General features: G+C 41.6%; 1 protein-coding gene across 8 annotated transcripts in view; it reads left to right on the forward strand.

The window, feature by feature from the left end:
- EYA1 (EYA transcriptional coactivator and phosphatase 1) overlaps nt 1-19,627 on the forward strand; it is a 113,040-nt gene extending 93,413 nt beyond the window's left edge. For all 8 annotated transcript variants that reach the window (XM_077808965.1, XM_077808966.1, XM_077808967.1 and 5 more), the window contains 3 exons: nt 4,138-4,259; nt 9,747-9,847; nt 19,547-19,627. In XM_077808965.1, coding sequence (XP_077665091.1) covers nt 4,138-4,259; nt 9,747-9,847; nt 19,547-19,627 — 304 coding nt within the window. The remainder of the gene's footprint in view (nt 1-4,137; nt 4,260-9,746; nt 9,848-19,546) is intronic.
- The last annotated feature ends 284 nt before the right edge of the window (nt 19,628-19,911 follow it).

Raw genomic sequence — 19,911 nt, forward strand, 5'->3', positions numbered from 1 at the left:
TCTAGTTCACCAGACTTCAAGAAGTGCCTCTCCTACAAAGAGGCCATCCCTGTGGCAGACAAGCACTCGCGCAGCGTACACTGCCTTGGGGAAGGCCACATCACACAGAAGTGTGGTGTCTGCCAGCAACTCAGACCCAGGTCTCACAAGGACAGAGAGTTGAGACAGAAGATCATCTTCATGGAGGCAGCCCTCCCTAAACCCTCACCAAGAGTCACCTGGCAGATGTGAGTCTTCCCCACAGCCCTCAACATCCAAGGATGGGTCAAAGAAATCAGCCACAGACCCCTCTTGTAAAGTCATTCAAAAAGAGAACTGTGGGTCACCAGAGTGAGCTCCGAGCTAGCCACAAAAGATCTCCAGCACACTCAGTACCATTGGCACCGAGACAGTCCCAGCTCACAAAGATCAGGAGTGTCAGGTACCGTTGACAGGCCTAAGGACCTAATGGGCACTGGCACTGAGTCAACAGAACCAACTGACAAAGATAGGAGCAAACGGCATTCCAGTAAGAAGATGCTGCCGGTATATGATGTTCCTTTGGCACCGTCATCGGTCTGTATGGGCAAGATCCCCGACACGCTCTGTACCACCAATGGCACTGGGTCAGTCAGCTCCACTAGCATTTCGGCACTCAAGAGACCTCCGGGTATCTAGCATACCAGACTCTCCTCTTCTTGGCACCGGGACCTTGGCACAGCATCTCCCCCTAGTGTAGGAGTCTTCTCCAGTACCCTGCCATGCACCCCCTCTTTTGAGTGAGGAGTCAGTGAGCCAGAGGAGACAGTTTCCCACTATTCCCATGCTCCCTATTGTGCCCACTGCCAAGAGGCTTCGAGAGTATACTGCCTCAGTGGCTGTACTGGGATCCCTGGGCTACATATTGCCCCATTCTTCTTGAGCTCCCAGCCTTGCTCGTACCCCCCAAGACATTCCCCCTCGGCTACGGCATCTAGAACCTTGGAACTCCCAGAGGAGATTGCTGAGAGCAGGAGGGCGGAATTGAGGAAAATGTGACTCCAAGAACCAACAACATCTCATCCTCTTCCTCCCCAGATAAAGCATTCATGTCCCTGCCACTGTGCTTAGCTGATGATTTCCAGTACTTGGGAAAAAGTATTTTCCAGTACTTGGGAAAAAGGGTTGGAAGAAGTCAAGGACACCCATCACAAACTCCGTGACATATTACACTCTTCCTCGGCCTCTAAAATAGCCTTCCCCATCAAGGAGGCTTGACAGGACCTTGAAAAAACCATGTGGCAGACCCCAGCATCAGTGACACCTACTTGTAAACAGGCTGATAAAAAATATTACATACCAGTTAAGGGGATGGAATTTCTTTTCTTCCCCTCTCCCCCAAACTCAATAGCTGTGGATGCAGTAAACTCCCGGGGCTATGAGCACCAAATGATATCTGATAGGGATTGGAAGCACTTGGACCTCTTTGGGAGGAAGGCCTATTCCTCGGTCACACTACATTTTCAAATTGCTAATTGTCAAGCCTTATCAATGAAATACATCTACATCAACTATTGGAAACCTGACAACTTTATTGATCAGTTTCCAGAGTCACAGCACAACCAGTTCAAAGCTATCATCGAGGAAGGACAACTGGTAGCCCAAACAGTGCTACAGACTGCCTTCAATGCAGCCAACACTGTGACCCAGTCCAGCTCCGCTGCGGTGGTTATGCGATGTGCATCACAGCTTGCCAAAGTCAATATATCCCTGGATTGGTGAAAGGACCCAGCAGATGTTTGCAAAGGGATTCCTTTTGTGAAAATTTCCCCGTTGTTGCTTCTCACCACCGACGCATCCCTTATAGGATGAGGCACACATCTAAATGGCCTTACAACACAAGGCAAGTGGTCATCCATGGAGATATCCTTGTACATCAAGCTCCTCGAGCTCAGGGCATTCAGAAATGTCTGCACTCGTTTTCTCCCACTGATCACACACCAAAGTCCTAATAGACAACATAGCATGCATGTATTACATAAATTGACAAAGAGGAGCCAGGTTGCCCACCCTCTGCTCAGAAGCGATAAGGCTATGGAACTAACTGGTGCATCTCCCACTACATTACGCTATCAGCAGATTACCTTCTGGGCACACAAAACTCTATAGAAGACATCCTAAGTTGCAAGTTCCCTCACAACCATGAATGGAAATAAACCCAGCAGTACTTTATGACCTATTTAGATGCTGGGGTACACTGACCACAGATCTGGTCGCTAATCACTTGAACAAGAAATGTCCACACTCCTGCTCCAGAGCAGGGATAGGACAACACTCCCTAGGTGATGCTCTCCTTCTTCCCTGGGACAGGGACCTTTTTTATGCCTTTCCTCTATTCCGACTACTGTAGAAAGTCCTGTTGAAAATAAAAAGGGAAGGCCCATACGTCATATTGATTGATCCCACTTGGTCGAGACAGTCTTGGTACCCTTACCTGTCACATCGGGTGATGTGCCCACCAGTCTTTTTCCAATCCACTCCATACTTCCTCTCGCAGAACAAATGACACACTGTACATCCCAGCCTGGGCATTCTTCACCTCAAGGCTTGGCTCCTTCATGGTTCCAGTGCTTAGAGAACTGCTGCTCAAAGGAGGTACAAGAGGTATTTCTACACAATAGAAAGTCCTCAACATGCTGTACTTACCTGCAGAAGTGGTTCAGGTTTTGGATTTGGTGCAGTTCCCAACAAATCTCCCTGATATCCACAACCCTTCCAAAGATCTTAGATTATGTACTGACTCTAAAAAAAAAAATCGGTACTATCTCTTCCACCAACAAGTAGAAATGTTCATAATGCTATCAAACCCAACCACTAAATGATTCCTCCGGGGTATAATAAACCTTTCTCCACAATCCCGACACCCCACACCTACATGGGACCTAAACCTGGTGTTGAAAGGCCTAACTAGACCGCCCTTTGAACCCAGGGCCACCTGTTTGCTTATGTACCTGTTGAAGAAAATGGCCTTCCTGGTAGCAATCACCTCGACTAGGAGGATAGGAGAAATAGCAGCTCTGATGGCACATCACCCTCCATGGTATTCTTTCAGGACAAGGTTACGCTCAGGCCGCACCAAAAATTCATCCCCAAGGTAACTGCCCTGTTCCCTATAAACCAAGTGATTCACCTTCCGACTTTTTACCCCAAGCCTCACTGTGACAGCAAGGAGACTATATTACACACACTAGATGTCAGACGGGCCCTAGCCTTTTACCTGGATAGGACGAAGTCTTTCAGGAAGTCCCCGAAGCTGTTCCTCTCTATTGTGAAAAGATCCAAGGGCTCAGCAATATCAATCCAGAGACTCTCCAAGTGGGTCTCAGGCTGCATTAGACAATGTAATCAGATTCATAACATGACCCCTCCAGATACTATTCGCATGCACTGCACAAGATCATTCTCATCTGTTGCCTTCTTCAAGAATGTCCCTATCTCAGAAATCTGTAGAGTATTGATGTTGGGCGTCAGTCTGCACCTTTGCAGAACACCATGCAATTACTGGGGACCTGCCTCCGATGCCATCTTTAGCTCCACAGTACTGTCATCTGTAACTGACCCAACTCTGAAGCCCCAGCCCTCCAGTAGGGATATTGCTTGGAAGTCACCTAACGAGGAGCACCCATAGGGACACTACTCGAAGAAGAAGTTACGCAATAATGGTGACCTTTCGAGATGTGTCCCCCATGGGTGCTCCCCAACCCACCCGCCTCCCCTCTACTTTGGAGTTCTTGTCAATGGCTCTGCAGTAGAGAAGGAACTGAGGGGGGTTAGCCTGCACATGCTGGATAGCCTTGTAGAGGGGCACGAGGAGAGACAGCCTCGTGGTGGGGCATAATGGACACTGCTACCAAAGTTCTCTGATCAGCAGTATAAGGATGCAAGCACACCTACAGTGGAGCACCCACAGGGAGACACATCTTGAAGAACCATTGTTACAGCACTAGGTGAGTAAATTTTTCTTCTGATTCCCTTCCTTTCTAAAGTACTTTGAGACTATGATGGTGAGGTTTTGTTGGGGGGAGAATGGAGGAAGGTTAATTTTTCCCTTTTTTTTTTTTTTTAGTGTTAATATATATATGTGTATATTTAAGGGTGTCTGTTTTTGTTTTCTTGCAGGACAAACTGTGTGAATATTCTAGTAACAACTACTCAACTTATTCCAGCTCTGGCAAAAGTCTTGTTATATGGATTAGGGGTTGTATTTCCAATAGAAAATATTTACAGTGCAACTAAAATAGGTGAGGTTTTTTAATAACATGATGAAATATTTGAGGCCATAGTTCTAAATGAAAAACCATATGTATCTGTGTATTCATATCACGATAGCATCTAGGGACTAATGATAAATAACATACCTTACAGTAAAACACCATTCATACTGAGGGATCCTACAGCACCTAACTGTCAGGGTGGTTAAGCACTGGACTAAATTGCCTAGGGAGGTTGTGGAATCTCCATCCTTGGGGATTTTTAAGAGCAGGTTGGACAAACACCTGGACAAAGACCAGGGATGGTCTAGATAATATTTAGTCCTGCCTTGAGGGCAGGGGACTGGACTAGAGGACCTATCGAGGTACCTTCCAGTTCTGTGATTCTATGATTTTACAAACTTAGGCCCTGTTCCAGCAAGCTTGGTAGACCCTTTGCTGAACTGGAGCCCTAAGCTACTATATAACCACTAAAATGCACTGCATCATCCACAACTGAAATGCAGCCACTCCTGCGATGAACTACAATAGCTTTTTAACAGCTCATTGCAACACTACATAATAGTTTAGATCAGGAAAGTCACTATTCTGTATGTTTGATTTTAAGTCTCAGTGTGTCCAAAATGAATTCATTTTTTAGTTCATAGAGATTCACTGTACTGTTTTTTTTCCTGTATCCATGTGTAAATCAGACAAGATGCTATTAACTGTAACCTTTAAGGGCTATCTTCTAAAACAGAAATTCAAAAGTTCAGTCATAAGTGTAAAGCATTCAGTCTAAATCTAGACAAAACTAAAAATTTATATGGTGAAATTCCAGGGCTCGGTGTCTTCATCAGAGCCCATTGACAAAAGAATTTACCAGAAGCTAAAATGTTTGCCTCCAGAATTTAATTATTTTAAGTTTATTCAAACTGAAATTAATAAATTTGTGCCAAAGTCTATGCAGATTTGTTTCTCAGTGAAACACAGGAATATCAGATTGGTTAACTAGAAGTACATAATACCATATATTAGAGACACAAGGTGGGGGAGTTAATATCTTTTATTGGACCAACTTATTTTGGTAAGAGAGACAAGCTTTCAAGCTTACACAGAGCTTTTCTTCAGACCTGGGAAACAGAGTGTCACAGCAAAATACAAAGTGGAACAGAGTGTTTAGCATAAGTAGTTAACACATATTCACGGGACCATTCAAGGTGAAGTGACCTGTTGACACCTTTCCAATCATAAGGGGAAGAGAAAGGAGAAGGAGGACAGGCAGCTAGTTGTCACCTACCATCCTATACTGGGAACCCATCTGAGGTATCCTCAAACAAGTACAACTCATATTCAATGGATACTCCATCCTGAAAGAAATATTTCCTGAACCCATTCTTCTGGCCTTCAAACAACCTCCAACCTCTCCAAGTTCATTATCAGAAGCAAGCTCCCCATAGAACCAGGACACATCAGCCCCAAAGCGGCACCAGACCCTGCCAGAACAACAGATGCAAGACCTGGAGACATATCTCCACTGCTACAATCAACAACATACTCCATAACACACCTCTCAATATCCTTGGGTACTACACATGCATATCACAGCATGTGGTGTACCTCATCCAGTGCACTAAATGCCCCAATGACAACTATGTGAGTGAAACCAGGCAGTCACTACGCTCTTGAATGAACTCACACAGGAAAATGATAAAAGACAAAACACAACATCACCTGTGGGTGAACACTTTTCACAGACCTATCTGTGATATCTGACCTATCAGTCCTTATTCTCAAAGGAAACCTGCACAAAACTTTCAGAAAACTAGCATGGGAGCTTAAATTTGTAACTTTGCTAGACACTAAAAATCATGGACTGAATAGACACAAAAAGAAAAGGAGTACTTGTGGCACCTTAGAGACTAACCAATTTATTTGAGCATAAGCTTTCATGAGCTACAGCTTACTTCATCGGATGCATACTGTGGAAAGTGTAGAAGATCTTTTTATATACACACAAAGCATGAAAAAATACCTCCTCCCACCCCACTCTCCTGCTGGTAATAGCTTATCTAAAGTGAGCACTCTCCTTACAATGTGTATGATAATCAAGTTGGGCCATTTCCAGCACAAATCCAGGTTTTCTCACCCCCCCGCCCCCCTCCACACACACAAACCCACTCTCCTGCTGGTAATAGCTTGTCTAAAGAGACCACTCTCCTTACAATGTGTATGATAATCAAGGTGGGCCATTTCCAGCACAAATCCAGGGTTTAACAAGAACATCTGGAGGGGGGGGGGTAGGAAAAAACAAGGGGAAATAGGTTACCTTGCATAATGACTTAGCCACTCCCAGTCTCTATTCAAGCCTAAGTTAATTGTATCCAATTTGCAAATGAATTCCAATTCAACAGTTTCTCGCTAAAGTCTGGATTTGAAGTTTTTTTGTTGTAATATAGCAACTTTCATGTCTGTAATCGCGTGACCAGAGAGATTGAAGTGTTCTCTGACTGGTTTATGAATGTTATAATTCTTGACGTCTGATTTGTGTCCATTTATTCTTTTACGTAGAGAATGTCCAGTTTGACCAATGTACATGGCAGAGGGGCATTGCTGGCACATGATGGCATATATCACATTGGTGGATGTGCAGGTGAACAAGCCTCTGATAGTGTGGCTGATGTTATTAGGCCCTGTGATGGTGTCCCCTGAATAGATATGTGGGCACAGTTGGCAACGGGCTTTGTTGTAAGGATAGGTTCCTGGGTTAGTGGTTCTGTTGTGTGGTATGTGGTTTCTGGTGAGTATTTGCTTCAGGTTGGGGGGCTGTCTATAGGCAAGGACTGGCCTGTCTCCCAAGATTTGTGAGAGTGTTGGGTCATCCTTCAGGATAGGTTGTAGTTCCTTAATAATGCGTTGGAGGGGTTTTAGTTGGGGGCTGAAGGTGACGGCTAGTGGCGTTCTGTTATTTTCTTTGTTAGGCCTGTCCTGTAGTAGGTGACTTCTGGGAACTCTTCTGGCTCTATCAATCTGTTTCTTCACTTCCGCAGGTGGGTATTGTAGTTGTAAGAATGCTTGATAGAGATCTTGTAGGTGTTTGTCTCTGTCTGAGGGGTTGGAGCAAATGCGGTTGTATCGCAGAGCTTGGCTGTAGACGATGGATCATGTGGTGTGGTCAGGGTGAAAGCTGGAGGCATGTAGGTAGGAATAGCGGTCAGTAGGTTTCCGGTATAGGGTGGTGTTTATGTGACCATCGTTTATTAGCACTGTAGTGTCCAGGAAGTGGATCTCTTGTGTGGACTGGACCAGGCTGAGGTTGATGGTGGGATGGAAATTGTTGAAATCATGGTGGAATTCCTCAAGGGCTTCTTTTCCATGGATCCAGATGATGAAGATGTCATCAATATAGTGCAAATAGAGTAGGGGCGTTAGGGGACAAGAGTTGAGGAAGCGTTGTTCTAAGTCAGCCATAAAAATGTTGGCATACTGTGCGGCCAGGCGGGTACCCATAGCAGTGCCGCTGATCTGAAGGTATACATTGTTCCCAAATGTAAAATAGTTATGGGTAAGGACAAAGTCACAAAGTTCAGCAACCAGGTTAGCCGTGACATTATCGGGGATAGTGTTCTTGACGGCTTGTAGTCCATCTTTGTGTGGAATGTTGGTGTAGAGGGCTTCTACATCCATAGTGGCCAGGATGGTGTTATCAGGAAGATCACCGATGGATTGTAGTTTCCTCAGGAAGTCAGTGGTATCTCGAAGGTAGCTGGGAGTGCTGGTAGCGTAGGGCCTGAGAAGGGAGTCTACATAGCCAGACAATCCTGCTGTCAGGATGCCAATGCCTGAGATGATGGGGCGCCCAGGATTTCCAGGTTTATGGATCTTGGGTAGTAGATAGAATATCCCAGGTCAGGGTTCCAGGGGTGTGTCTGTGCGGATTTGATCTTGTGCTTTTTCAGGGAGTTTCTTGAGCAAATGCTGTAGTTTCTTTTGGTAACTCTCAGTGGGATCAGAGGACAAAGGGTCATTATGCAAGGTAACCTATTTCCCCTTTTTTTTCCCTACCCTCCCCCCCGATGTTCTTGTTTAACCCTGGATTTGTGCTGGAAATGGCCCACCTTGATTATCATACTCATTGTAAGGAGAGGTTTCAGAGTAACAGCCGTGTTAGTCTGTATTCGCAAAAAGAAAAGGAGTACTTGTGGCACCTTAGAGACTAACCAATTTATTTGAGCATTGCTCAAATAAATTGGTTAGTCTCTAAGGTGTCACAAGTACTCCTTTTCTTATTGTAAGGAGAGTGGTCACTTTAGGTAAGCTATTACCAGCAGGAGAGTAGGGTGGGAGGAGGTATTTTTTCATGCTTTGTGTGTATATAAAAAGATCTTCTACACTTTCCACAGTATGCATCCGATGAAGTGAGCTGTAGCTCCCGAAAGCTTATGCTCAAATAAATTGGTTAGTCTCTAAGGTGCCACAAGTACTCCTTTTCTTTTTGCGAATACAGACTAACACGGCTGTTACTCTGAATAGACACACTGGATTTATGGCTTATTACAACAATCTATAACCTCTTGGGGGACACTAGCCATGCAGCCCCACCCCTTCTGCCCCAGGCCCCACCCCTACCATCTGCCAGAACACTAATCTATGCTTTAGACATACTGTAGGTGGGAAAAAAATGTAAAATTAAACCTATATTGTGAAAAACTGAAATGCTGTTTTACAATGGAAGCACTTAGGCAATCTTGACTATAGACCTCACAATGTACTTTGTCTGGGTTTTCAGTTCCAAACTTAAGACAATGAACTATGAAGAGTGCAGAGTTTCCTGTTCACTAACTTTGGCCCCAGTCTTGGATTGGGATTCATTAGCATAAGCCTTTGCAGAGATCCCACTGAAGTAAGGAGCTGTGCTTATATTAAGTAACCACTCAGTGGAAAAACAACAAAGGTTGTCTCCTGAGGGAGATGCTCTTTTTTAATTAAAGGTGGGTGAGAATTTCATGTACAAAGTTGAAGACAATCCAATGCAAGATCAGTTCCTTTGTCTTTACAGATGTATAACTTATGGGCATTTGAGTCCAAAGCATTATTCAGGAGGCTGGTTACAGACAAACAGCACAAAATTCCCCTTTCAGAGGGCAACTCTCTGAAGTCATGAGTGTGTCAGGTGTGGAGCTTGCACCTGCTTGCCATAGGAAGTGGGGAGGTGGTGTGGAGGCAGACTTCTGCTATGCGATGTCTATTCTCCACAAGTATAGGATCTGTTAAAAGACCGTAAGTAGATTTTACAGCTGACTGTCAGCAGTTCTAACTGATGTCAGGAGCCGTGTCTCTGACACTCTGCTCTCACTCCTATGCTGAGCACAGAATTGATCCAGGAGAGATTCTGCTCTGTAATCTCTCAGTGACGGTAATATTACATTGCAAGTGCTTGGAGATATCTTGGATGGGTGTTTAATGAATGTGGTTTCAATATGTTCTCTCACCAGCTATCATGTGTAAAACCCTTAATAGTTTACATTTCTTTTTCAGGAAAGGAAAGTTGTTTTGAGCGAATAATTCAAAGATTTGGAAGAAAAGTAGTGTATGTTGTTATAGGTGATGGCGTGGAAGAAGAACAAGGAGCAAAAAAGGTAGTAATTCTTTTTCAGTGCAGTTTTATTTCAAGTCTTTGAAAGTAAATATGTGCATTTTCTCACACCTGGGATTGTATGCATCGGGGTTGATAGTGATCTCAGATCTATAATTGTGTAGCGTTACAAAATTAGAACATTTTGACTGATGGGCTAGTAACACACTCTACTTAAAATTCTAGTTGGGTCTGGGATATTGCTGTCCTCCAAAAGATGCATTAGGGTAGCTATGTGTATCCAATATATCCGTATGAAGGATGTTAAGTATGGATTCTGGTTTGACTAAAACTGATAATTCCACTTCTCTAAATGGCATCCTCCAATGCCATGAAATATAATAAACTTAAGCACAGCTATTACAATTTGTGGTGTTTAGATACATCGCATTGTTTTGTGAATTTTATACCTTGAAAGAGTATCTGAGAAATGGAGCATATACGTTAATGTTGACCTCAGCTCGTGTCAGCTGTACCTAAATTGGGAGCCTGCATTTTCGGCCAAATATTGGTTATTTCTTGCTATTCTAATCCCTGTTGCTTTAGCTCTGGCAGAAGATGCAGTTGAATCTCTTATTACATGTTTTTTCCTTTCTCCATTAGGAAGGGAAAATATCACGGTCTCTTCTCTTGCAATGTGGAGTGGGCATCTCAAAAAGCAACACTTTGTCTTACTGCTAGGAGTTACTACTGAATATGTCAATCTAATAGAGTGCAGGGGGCGAGGGGCTGGTCTAAGGTCTTTGACTGAAACCATAGAATATTATCCTAGCAAGTACAAAGAGAAGAAAAAATGGGAGCAAGGAGGTTTATCTTGCCTCATTTTCCTTGTAAATTGCCTTTCCATACGCTCTCTCTTTCCCAGCTTAACTTGAAAATCCCAGTGGCGATACTATATCTTTCTAGTAACCATTTTTCAAAGCTTTCCGAATGGAGAGATTAAACTAATTACACCACATGGCAATTTTACAAGATGTGACACTGAATAGTTTTGCAACATGAAATACCAACTTACATCCCTCTGAAACTTTCTGTGTAGTTTCCCATCTCGTTACATCAGTTTGCGAACTTGTCAGTTTCATGTGTCCCTTTGGCACACTAAAATGAACAGATTCCTCCTTTATCCCTTCAGAAATGCCTTTAATCTTTGCAGAGAAGTTTTCTGCTGTAAATGATTACATTTTAACAGCTACATTTAAGACCAGGAAAAGCTGTTGTCTTTGTTCCTTTCCATTGCTCAGTGAAGTAGTATTCCATGTAACGGTGACAAAAGTACTTCTTTCAGTAACACCTAATTCAGCGGTTTTTAACTGGAAACACCATGCAGGAAGGCCTAACTAAGAAAGCCTTCCCATTTGTTAAATGAAGAGGTAGTAGAGAAAGTTCCCTTGGAGCATTTGTTCTATGTGTTCTTTGTTGCTGGAAGGAATGTTCAGATTTGGAGAATGTAGGAAGCTGAGGATCTACTTTCTCTGCTCCAGAGTGAGATTGTGACTCAAAGTTACAATCTCTCTGTGAGATTCCCTGCTGCTCTGGGAAGGGAGTAAACTTCACCTGGTCCAATGTACACTCCCTGGTGCATTGGCACAGCTAAAATGGCTGCCCCATTGTGGGGGCAGATCTAAGGTGCCACCCTTTCTGCCTGCCTGTGTGAACTGGGAACACAGCGGCTCCGCAAAGTCTATCCATGTCGTGGGTAACGAGGACAAGTAGATGAGACGGGTGCCTTGCACTCCATTGTGCCCCAGAGCCACCAGGCTAGCTAGACCTTAATTTGACCCAAAATGATTAGATATGTGAATGATAAACACAGTGGAAAAACTGTTCAGTTCTGAAGAATTATGTAAATCAGCACATTTGAGCAATACTAGAAGCACTAAACATTTGAGTACATATTTGTATTCAGATATATTATGCTTAAATAAGGAGAGATAAAACTCTATTATACTATAAAAACACTTAACCTTCCACACACAGAAGCACCAACAAAATGGTAGAAGGTTTATAATAATAAAAATAAAAACTTGACAAAAATGGTGTAACTATGAAGACACCTATTAGAGTACCCCGCTCTTCCACGTAACTTTTTACCACATTCCACCCTACCTTCCCACCAGTAATCTGTGTGTTTGTGAGTTTTTCAGGGAAGCCACTGTCTTTTTATTATTCCATTGTCCGTCAAGTAGCATTCCATGCCTTGGTCCACGATTGAAGGCCCCTACATAGTACTGCTCAATAATAAATATAAACTTTTTATAAACCAGGGTTCTTTTCTTTTTCCCTGTTTGTAAAGCATTTACCACTCCAGTGATGCTGTATAATGAACAATATTGTTTTATTCATCAAGACTTCTGTAATTTATTAAAATAGCCAACCTATGTACTTCACAGATTTTTATCTTCTGTTCCAGTACTGAACAGTGACGAACTTCCAGATTAGTAAGTGAGAAAATGAGGGTCCGTATTAAAAACCACTTCACTAACAAACAGACCTGTTGTTTCATCATAGAAGGGTGGTAAAATATTCCTACAAGCATAGGTGCTGGAACTAGGGGTGCTGGGGATGCTGCCGCACCCCCTGGATTGAAGTGGTTTCCCTCAGATACAGGATTTACAGTTTGGTTCAATGGCTCTCAGCACCCCCACTATACAAATTGTTCCAGCACCCCTGCCTACAAGTCCTTTATTTACTGAAAATGCTAGTTCAGTACAGGTGATGGATGTTTAAAATGTATCTAAAATAAATTATTGTAATTATTATAAAACTGAGTCAGTAAATACATTAAATTAAGTTTATACAGTGTACAGTTATTTTTAAAAAGATTTTCATAATCCACATTTTTTCACATTTCCTTTTGATTGATGAAAATAAGTGTGATACACTAGGGACACTGCACCCTCTTATATTTCACTTAGCATTGGATAAGTCATGGTATTGTCACCTTTCCCTAAACCATTATTTCCTGAAAACTCATTTTTATAAGACAGTTGAAATACTCAGGCCTTCATATTCATAGTACAGACCAAGGAGCAAAAGTAAATTGTGGAGCCTTCTCTAGATCAAAACACAGAACACTTGATGTAGTTAGTATTTTAGAGTTCAAAGTCATGCCACATGAAGGTTGCTGTCTTCCTGCATCTGAAGGCTGCTAAAGTGACACAGTAGATACCAAAATAAGGTGACTTTTTTGCAAGAAAACCTGCTGTCTTGTCCCAGCCACTATCACAACACAACTCAATTTTTGTTACCACAGACACTGTTCTTAGGTTATAGGCTTTAGGTTCTTTTAGGTCAGTCGGTTCTCTATCTGTAAAATGGCAATAATGCTTCTCCACCTCACAGGGGAGATATGAGAATAAATTCATTAATATTTGTGATTCATCATATACTATAATGATGGATATTCAACACAGCCACTATTTAATAACTCACAGCACACTTCACATTTTTATTTCAGGACAGGAAGTGAAGACTGTCATATCTAGTTGATATCACTGGATATTTTAAATAGTCAGAATGTAATAAACCCACATTTCAGTTTGATCGAAACACTGGGGATAAATTTGCCATCCTTTCAGAGGATTAGAACTTGGATCTGGAATGACCACAGGACCAGAAGGGAAGATGTAGGTCCTATGATTTGTCAGAAAATTGTCGCCTACAACAGCACAGTATATCTTAGCACAGTACACTGGTCTTAGCTAAGTACTTATTCAAGTGCTCCATCACTTCTTCCAGCATCTAAGGAAGTGTTTCTACAAGGTATTGATTAGTCCCTAATCTGCTGAGTGAGGTCTAACAGAACCACAGCACAAGGCGGCATGACTGAAGGCACAAATGTGTGGGCTTTTTATTCATATTCCCTACAAAATCCCAGGTATAAATTTCTTTGTCATGAGCAAATACTTCTTTCAGGAAATAGAGATGTCATTTACAATTTGTCGTTCAGTGCTATGCAATCGAAAAATGGTTTCTTTTGCAAAAATATTTGAAACAACAAGATTTTTCACTTTGTTCAGAATTGTTACTTTTGTTTTGTTTTGTGCTTGATAGAAAAAATTGAGAGTTTATTTCTTGTTTCAAAAAGGGAAATTCCCACTTTTTTATTTTTTATATTTCCTACATTAAAAGGTGAATTGGATTTTACTCAGAATGTCAAAATGAAAAAATTTGACATGTCAACATTTTTTATTTCAAAGGTTCATCACAAAATTGAAACATTTTGAAAAAATGATTTTCTTCAGCAAAAAATTATCAGGCTCCCATTTTTTTTATTTCAAAATCTTTGTTGAAAAAATTACAACCAGCTCTATTGCATAATATATAGTTTTAATACGCAAAATGTTCAGACTTACTTACAGATATTATGGAAATCTCATTTTGACCACTAAAATTATAATAGAGGTAGGTACATGGAATCATGAGACTGGAAGAGACCCCGAGAGGTCTTCTAGTCCAGTGCCCTGTACTCAGGGCTGGACTAAGTATTATCTAGACCACTCCTGACAGGTGTTTGCTTAAGTTGCTCTTAAAAATCTCCAATTACAGAGATTCCACAACCTCCCTGGGCAATTTATTCCAATGCTTAACTACCCTGACAGGGAAGTATTTCCTAATGTCCAACCTAAACCACCCTTGCTGCAATTTAAGCCCATTGCTTCTTGTCCTATCCTTGGAGTTAAGGAGAAAAAATATTCACACACATCCTTGTAACAATCATTTGTTCTTTATTCGGTTTCATCCAATTTACTTAAGACCTTTTCTCCAGTTTGTCCAGATCATTTTGAATTTTAATCCTGTCCTCCAAAGCAGTTGCAACCCCCCTCCCATCTTGGCATCATCCACAGACTTTATAAGTGTACTCTCTCTGCCATTATCTAAATCATTGATGAAGATATTGTACAGAACTGGACCCAGGACCAATATCTGCAGGACCCACTGAATATGCTCTTCCAGCTTGACTGTGAACCACAGATGATTACTCTCCGAGAATGGTTTTCCAACCAGTTATGAACCCACCTATAGTAGCTCCATCTAGGTTGTATTTACCTTGTTTGTTTATGAGACGGTCATGCGAGACAGTATCAAAAGCCTTACTAAAGTTAAGATATACCATGTCTACTGCTTCCCCCCCCTCCACAAGGATTGTTACCCTGTCAAAGAAAGCTATTAGGTTCGTTTGACATGATTTGCTCTTGACAAATCCATGCTGACTGTTACTTATCACCTTATTATCTTCTAGGTGTCTGCAAATTGATTGCTTGAAAATATGCTCCATAATCTTTACATGTTACACTAGTCAACAATTATGTTTACTGTATTCCACATTTTTATCAGATATTAATGCAATCCAGTTACATTCACTGCCATTAGGCATAGTATTTGCCATCCAGCAGTATGTGAAGTATTACCGTTGCTCAATATGCTTAGAATAGAAAATACCTGAAGTATATCAGATTCCACTGTGTGGTAACTGTTAGCAAAAGCTTACTTTTTAAAGGCAATGTCTGTCAAATACCTATGAAAATAAACCAATGAAAGCCCTTCCTTCCTGGTCACCCAGTGAAAAAAGCAAATGCTTTGAGGCTGGGTCCCAGAGCTGTGTTACTATTTTCAACTAGTTGGATTTGTCATTATCTGCTCATTTTATAGTGTTTTATAGGGGTTTGCTAATCTGGGAGTGTTTTTCTCTGTGATAGAGTATTATTATGAATGTTTGGCTTGTAGGGTATATACTACCAAAAGATGAAGGTGCATTGATGATTTGTACAATAACTTATGTTACCTTATTTAAGGTGAATTTTTTTTATTTTATTTATTTATTTATGAACCACAGCAAGAATTCCTCCTCCCCCACCCCCGGAGATGCAGTATAAAATGTATACCACTGAGTGAAATTCATAATGATCTGATCTTGCCAGGTCAGACCTGTAAACAAAATTCCAGTGTAAATTGACATATGCTTGCAGCTACAGCATTCCTGGCTTGTTTCCGTTGTTGGCAATGTTAACCAGGGGCCCTTTTGGCCTACATACAGAAGGCTTGAACATAATTATAATGCCGAGCATTTACATAACTTTTTCATAGGCCTTTTCAAGCATAATTAATCCTCACAATACTCCTTTCTGATACATAAGTAGAATTATCCCTGCTTTACAGATAGGGAAACTAAGGCAAAGAGAATTTAAATGATTTTTCCAAGACCATTCAGTAGCTCAGAAATAGCCCCCTGGAGATTTTGGTCCTGAATCACATCCCAGACTACAGAGACTAATCCATTACCTATACTGCATATGGACAGTACTGTGATTGTTGGAGCTTGATGGAGGTGTGCCTAGTGGTTAGGAGGGCCGGTTCTTTTTTAATGCAGAAAGGGGTTCATAGGGGGAGCCCAGGTCGTCCCACTCCACTGGGCTTTTGTCCGGGGCCCTGTGTGGGTTAGCAAAGACCAGGCACCCCAAGGCCGTTTTACGGCTGTCCTCCCTGGGCCACCTCCAGCATCCCACTCTGTAATCCAAGCTTCTGAGCTATCTGACTTCCTTTTGAGCTCCACCTCCATCCGGAGCATGCTCTGCAGGTGTGGGTGGGATCGTCTGGGTCTAGAGTTGTTCTTTAACCATTTCAGCCCTAGTGTGGGGTGTATACACCCCATCACGAGTACAAAGGAGTAACGGTGACTTAATTTATTAAATAGTTTGACACAAGTTCTTTAGATGCTCCACATATCTGATGAGTACCCAGTATGACACTAGGGAGTATTACTTGGGAGGCAGTGTGATCAAGGGGGCTGAACATGGAGTTGAGAGCCAGTAACACCTGACTATAATCCTACTTGTGCCATTCATTCATTTCTCTTTGGCTCTTGACTTCTTAGTAAATAGCAAGATGTTTTCCACCATGTCAGTCACCGTGCTCCATCTGCTATACATTGTTTGCTCATCTTTCCCTGGCATAATTGAGTGGGGAGACCCGGTGCCATGCTTGATTCAAAAAGAGAAGCAGGGAACTGAGGTTCCTAGTTGGCCAATCAGAGAAGAAGGAGAAGTGGTGCCTAGCACTAGGCAGAGAGCACTCATGGGAGAAAAGCTGGATGGGGACAAAGGAGGAGAACTCTGGCAGCTCAAGTGAGGTGCAAAAATAAATGGGTGAAAATGCAGCCAGCTCAACTAGAACAGCCTAAACCTGATGTGAACATAAACACTTCTGTCCTGGGCATTGTTTGGCACCAACAATGTGTTTGGTATTGTGCAAGTCATACGGTGTTGACAGTTCCTGCAACAAAGATCTTGCTGTCTAAGTAAAATAGACACAGAGAAGACAAGATACACTGGGAAGCCCAGATTGAATAATTAGCAACTTTTTCCCCTGAACCTTACTGTTGACTTATTTTGTGACTTAAGGAGGGATTTGGATGAAAATGTGGGAAGAGAAATCGCTTTGCAGACCAGGAGAGGGAGGTTATTGCATGCATACGGGGTAATGTGGAAATCGGCATTGAGACGGTCATGTTGGAAAAGGATGACCAGGACATCTGGCTGCCATTGCTGATGGAGCTTGGCATGGAGATGACACAATGGGAATCTAGGTTGAAGATATAGAGATTTTCTGTCCTCTAGTTAGTTGACCATTTAGCCCTTCTCTGAGGAAAGGGCTAGTGTTTCTAGATCTCTTAGAAGAAGGTTAAGCATATACTTGTGCTTTGCTATGCTTCTCTGGAATTCTGCTCCCAAAATACTTTAAAGTACCCTAGTGCCTCTGCAAATCAATGGCTCATTTGTTGCTCTTCAGGTTGAAGTGCAGTTAGCTCTTTTTCAAGGCTTTGTGACAATCTGAAAAAGATAGAGTTCCCCTCTGCCTTTCCATCAGGGCTTCAAAGTTTTTTTTTCTTCTTATAAAGCTCACCTGCTCTGTATTACAACATTTGTGGAAGCTGGCTGCCTGTGTTTTCTCCCCACTTTTGCCCTACACTCATTTCTCAGTCTTCAGCTACCCCAGGGCTCCCTGATGTTCCTTTGCCAGTTGATTAACACACACTCCAGCAAGGTCCTGCTGCAGCATGGTATTTCACTCCATAGTGGGGCAATGGTTGCTTGTTTTCAGTTTCCTCAACAGGCAATATCAGTTGTTTCTTGAGGCTGGGATTTTCAAAGAAGCCTACGTAAATTAGGCACTCCTGTTTATTTTCAAAGAGATTTACACGCCTACCTATCTTTAAGCTCCTTATTTTTCCAGTCTTATTTTTTTCAGTCCAACCCAGATCATCATGATGTTATTGCCAGGCTTGCAATGACATTCTTCCACAGTTATTCATTGCGTACACAGTGGTTTATACAAAACTCTCCAGACAAATAACAAATTATAGACCCATTTTGAGGATCTTACCATCTAAATTGCATAAAGTAACATATTAATGGTTTACAATAAGCAAGGCACTAGAGAGCGTGTAAGGGATCTCTGAGATTTCAAGACTGATGTATAGCTAGACAGCATGTAAATTAGGAGAAGTGACCAGAATGAAAGCCAGAGAGAAGATGCACTGTAAGGACAACCATGAGTAAAATCCTGGTTTTGCTATTGACTTCATTAGGACCAGGATTTCACTCTGAACTTCTGAGGAGGGATTTGAAGGAGAATAAAGTTACATGCCCCAGAAAGTGTTCTTAAAAGCCACCGAATCCCAGAAGCCATTGTAATGCCTACATTGTTCTCAGTGTGTGTGCTCAAATCAGCTGGCTGTGAGTTGAACCAATGAAATACTAAACATGTTCATTGTAGCCTTGAAATTATTTGTTGCATTGAAGCAATTTTCCTTTGGGATGAATGGAATATTTTCTCTGACAGAGGAGATTATCTTTCTTTTATTTACGAAAAACTTCTTGCTGACACTGTAGTGCCTGCTTTGCAGCTTAAGGATAGTGAGTTTTCACAATCAGCTATTTTACCCTTCATGGATGATGTAATATGTGTTTGTCCCCCTGGTATTCATGTCTTTAGTTTATTCAGGTGTCTTGCAAATATGTTCAAGATTTAGACCTAGACTTTTTTTTTCAGCTAATGGGGAAAAAATTAAACATTCATTTTAAAATTCTCCTACATGGAAAAGCTGTTTTAAGGTCAGTGCAAACAATAACCAGCATAATACAAACCACCAGGAAAAAATTACTTTCTGCATGATTTGAATAGCATATTGATGTATTCTGAATCACTGCCAATGAGTTATTTAACTCACCTGCCAGTAATAGTTTCTCAAAGACTAAACATGTTTTGACAGTAGACAAGTTTATCTTCATTTTTTTTTTGTCAACAAGTTTAATCATTTTTTGATATATCCATATATTTCATCTGCAGGATAGAATGTTTTCTGTGTTTCTGTAGAAATATATTTTGTATTTCAGAAACGTACCTAATCCTTTTTTTTAGAAAAAGGAACTAAAAAAATTACTCTTTAAATAAGGCCTACAAATGTGATTTTAAAAAAAAATAGATTTGATGTTATTGAGAATTCAAGTTAGAAGCACTGAGAAATATTGATGAGAAGAGAGGTTATAAATTATTATAGCTCATCTTGAGTCATACATAGTTAGAGAGCAGCTGAAGTATTGCTGTCCTCTTGCAGTGTTACCTTATTCTTGCAAGAGACAATGAGATGAGTTTGCAGACCAGAATGCCCAGGCTTTTGACATTGTGTTTCTTCTGTTCATAGCATGCCATGCCATTTTGGAGGATCTCAAGCCACTCTGACCTTATGGCCCTTCATCATGCCTTGGAACTGGAGTACTTGTAGCAGCTTAGCAGCACTTTGAAACCCCAGAACCTCCCTTATGCCCATGGACAGTATGCCTGTGTCTTGTGTCAGCATTGGACTACAGAATTTTGTGATTTCAACATGTTGATGTACAGCTGCAATTGGTCTTAACTTTTGCCCTTTCAGTAAATGGAGGAGCATGCCTTTTTCTTCAGAACAGCTGTTGACTCTAGTATTGCGAATCCAATGAAAACAAGCCATGAGAATGTTTTAACAGCGCATTTTACCACATTTGATACAAAAAAACAAAAGGTTCATACCTG

Source organism: Eretmochelys imbricata, chromosome 2 (assembly GCF_965152235.1).
Source record: "Eretmochelys imbricata isolate rEreImb1 chromosome 2, rEreImb1.hap1, whole genome shotgun sequence".
Lineage (NCBI taxonomy): Eukaryota > Metazoa > Chordata > Testudines > Cheloniidae > Eretmochelys > Eretmochelys imbricata.